Here is a 1,433-nt window from a genome sequence, read left to right as displayed (position 1 = left end):
TTCTTAAAACTTAAAAGTTTTCGTAGAAGTGCTTTTACAGTTACGCATTCAAAGGAAACTAAGCAACACAAACAAGTAACTCTCTCTCTCTACTAGTTCTAGTTATGTTATGTGTAAATGGTAAAGACTTTCTCTTCTTTTTTTCTGTACTAAGTCCTTGTAGATAGATGTCTTTAAAGGGTTTACCGTTGTCTGCATCAAAGAGTAGTTTTGAGTAGTTTTCTTGTGAGCCTTCAGCTAAGCGGACGTGTTCACCGAAAAGCGGAATTTTCAGTCTAAAAATAAAAACTTTTTGTCTTTTTTGCTTTTGTTTTATCAAAAGATATATGGAATGGCATCTTTTAGTCATAAGTTCAATCCGCGAGCCAATGTTTTCATTCTAGTCAATCTAGGCTGCGAAATGTTGTATGTGATAGATCAGCGTTTGAAAGCTCAACAAATTCCTGTAAATAAATCGAAACAAGGTAAACTATTGAACTACGATATAGATGAACAATAACTATAGTTTTATTTTCTTTTGTTGTCTTATTTTCCTTTTGTAGTTATACACGACGTCACCGCGGTTTTGTTGGATCCTAAATTTCTCGATTCCCTTATTATCGGTTCTACTCAATCAACGGCACAACTCTTTACTGAAAATCATTGCAAATTCATGCTAAAGGATATTGCGACTTGTTCTCTAATGCAGTTGAACAGCGATTCCATGGATAAGTTATGGAATCTTATGACCATGGTTTACAAATGGCAGCTATATCTAACAAGGCATCAACATCATCTCTTGGATATAACTTTTCGTCATTTGGATTCTATAGCAAATTTATATGCCGAAGAAAAACAATCGTTATTAGTAGATTTTACGAAAAACACTTTATTGGATTTTTGGAATTCTTGCAGTGATGACGAGCAGCTATCTATCTTTAGAACCAATAAAGCTTGGTCCGAATTTTTCAATACAAAAATTTCTCTTCTAATTCGTTTGGGTTTTCAAACGTTGGATGGCAACTTTATAGAAAATGCTAATGAATCGTATTTTCAAGAATTTCGCGACACCATTGGTGAAAACATTTACGCCAAAAGCATGGAAATAGCAAAACGTAAACGTCAAGAATTAGAAGAAGAAGTAACAAATTCATCCAACACCAGCAGCAGAAGCAGTGCAAATTGTGTCAATCAATTAACGGAAATGTTAAACTATAGTAGTTTTCTGAAAGGACCCGAACAACAAACGTTAGCAGCCACTGACATGCAAAAACAACTTGATCAAAATCTAAAACAATGCAATACTTTGTTTCAAGATTTGGGCTTTAATAGCCCTGGAATGCTCGATATGCGAACGACAACAACAAATGTGCCAGAGTTTGTGCCAGTTGAGACGAGTTATAATCATCAGAATGATCCGAGGTCTGCAATATATGGCCGACCAAATGTTTCAC

General features: G+C 35.0%; 1 protein-coding gene across 1 annotated transcript; it reads left to right on the top strand.

The window, feature by feature from the left end:
* Positions 1 to 269: 269 nt before the first annotated feature.
* On the top strand, positions 270 to 1,426 carry LOC119644494 (protein OSCP1; the record flags this gene model as incomplete). The annotated part of the gene is made up of 2 exons (XM_038044053.1): positions 270 to 464; positions 543 to 1,426. Coding segments are annotated over exons 1-2 (1,017 nt in total), but the record flags the coding sequence as incomplete, so codon positions are not given.
* Between the last annotated feature and the right edge of the window lie 7 nt (positions 1,427 to 1,433).

The sequence above is a fragment of the Glossina fuscipes genome, unplaced genomic scaffold, assembly GCF_014805625.2.
Source record: "Glossina fuscipes isolate IAEA_lab_2018 unplaced genomic scaffold, Yale_Gfus_2 117885, whole genome shotgun sequence".
Classification (NCBI taxonomy): Eukaryota; Metazoa; Arthropoda; class Insecta; order Diptera; family Glossinidae; genus Glossina; species Glossina fuscipes.
The sequence above is the reverse complement of the archived record's forward strand: the minus strand, read 5'-3'. Positions and strand labels throughout refer to the sequence as shown.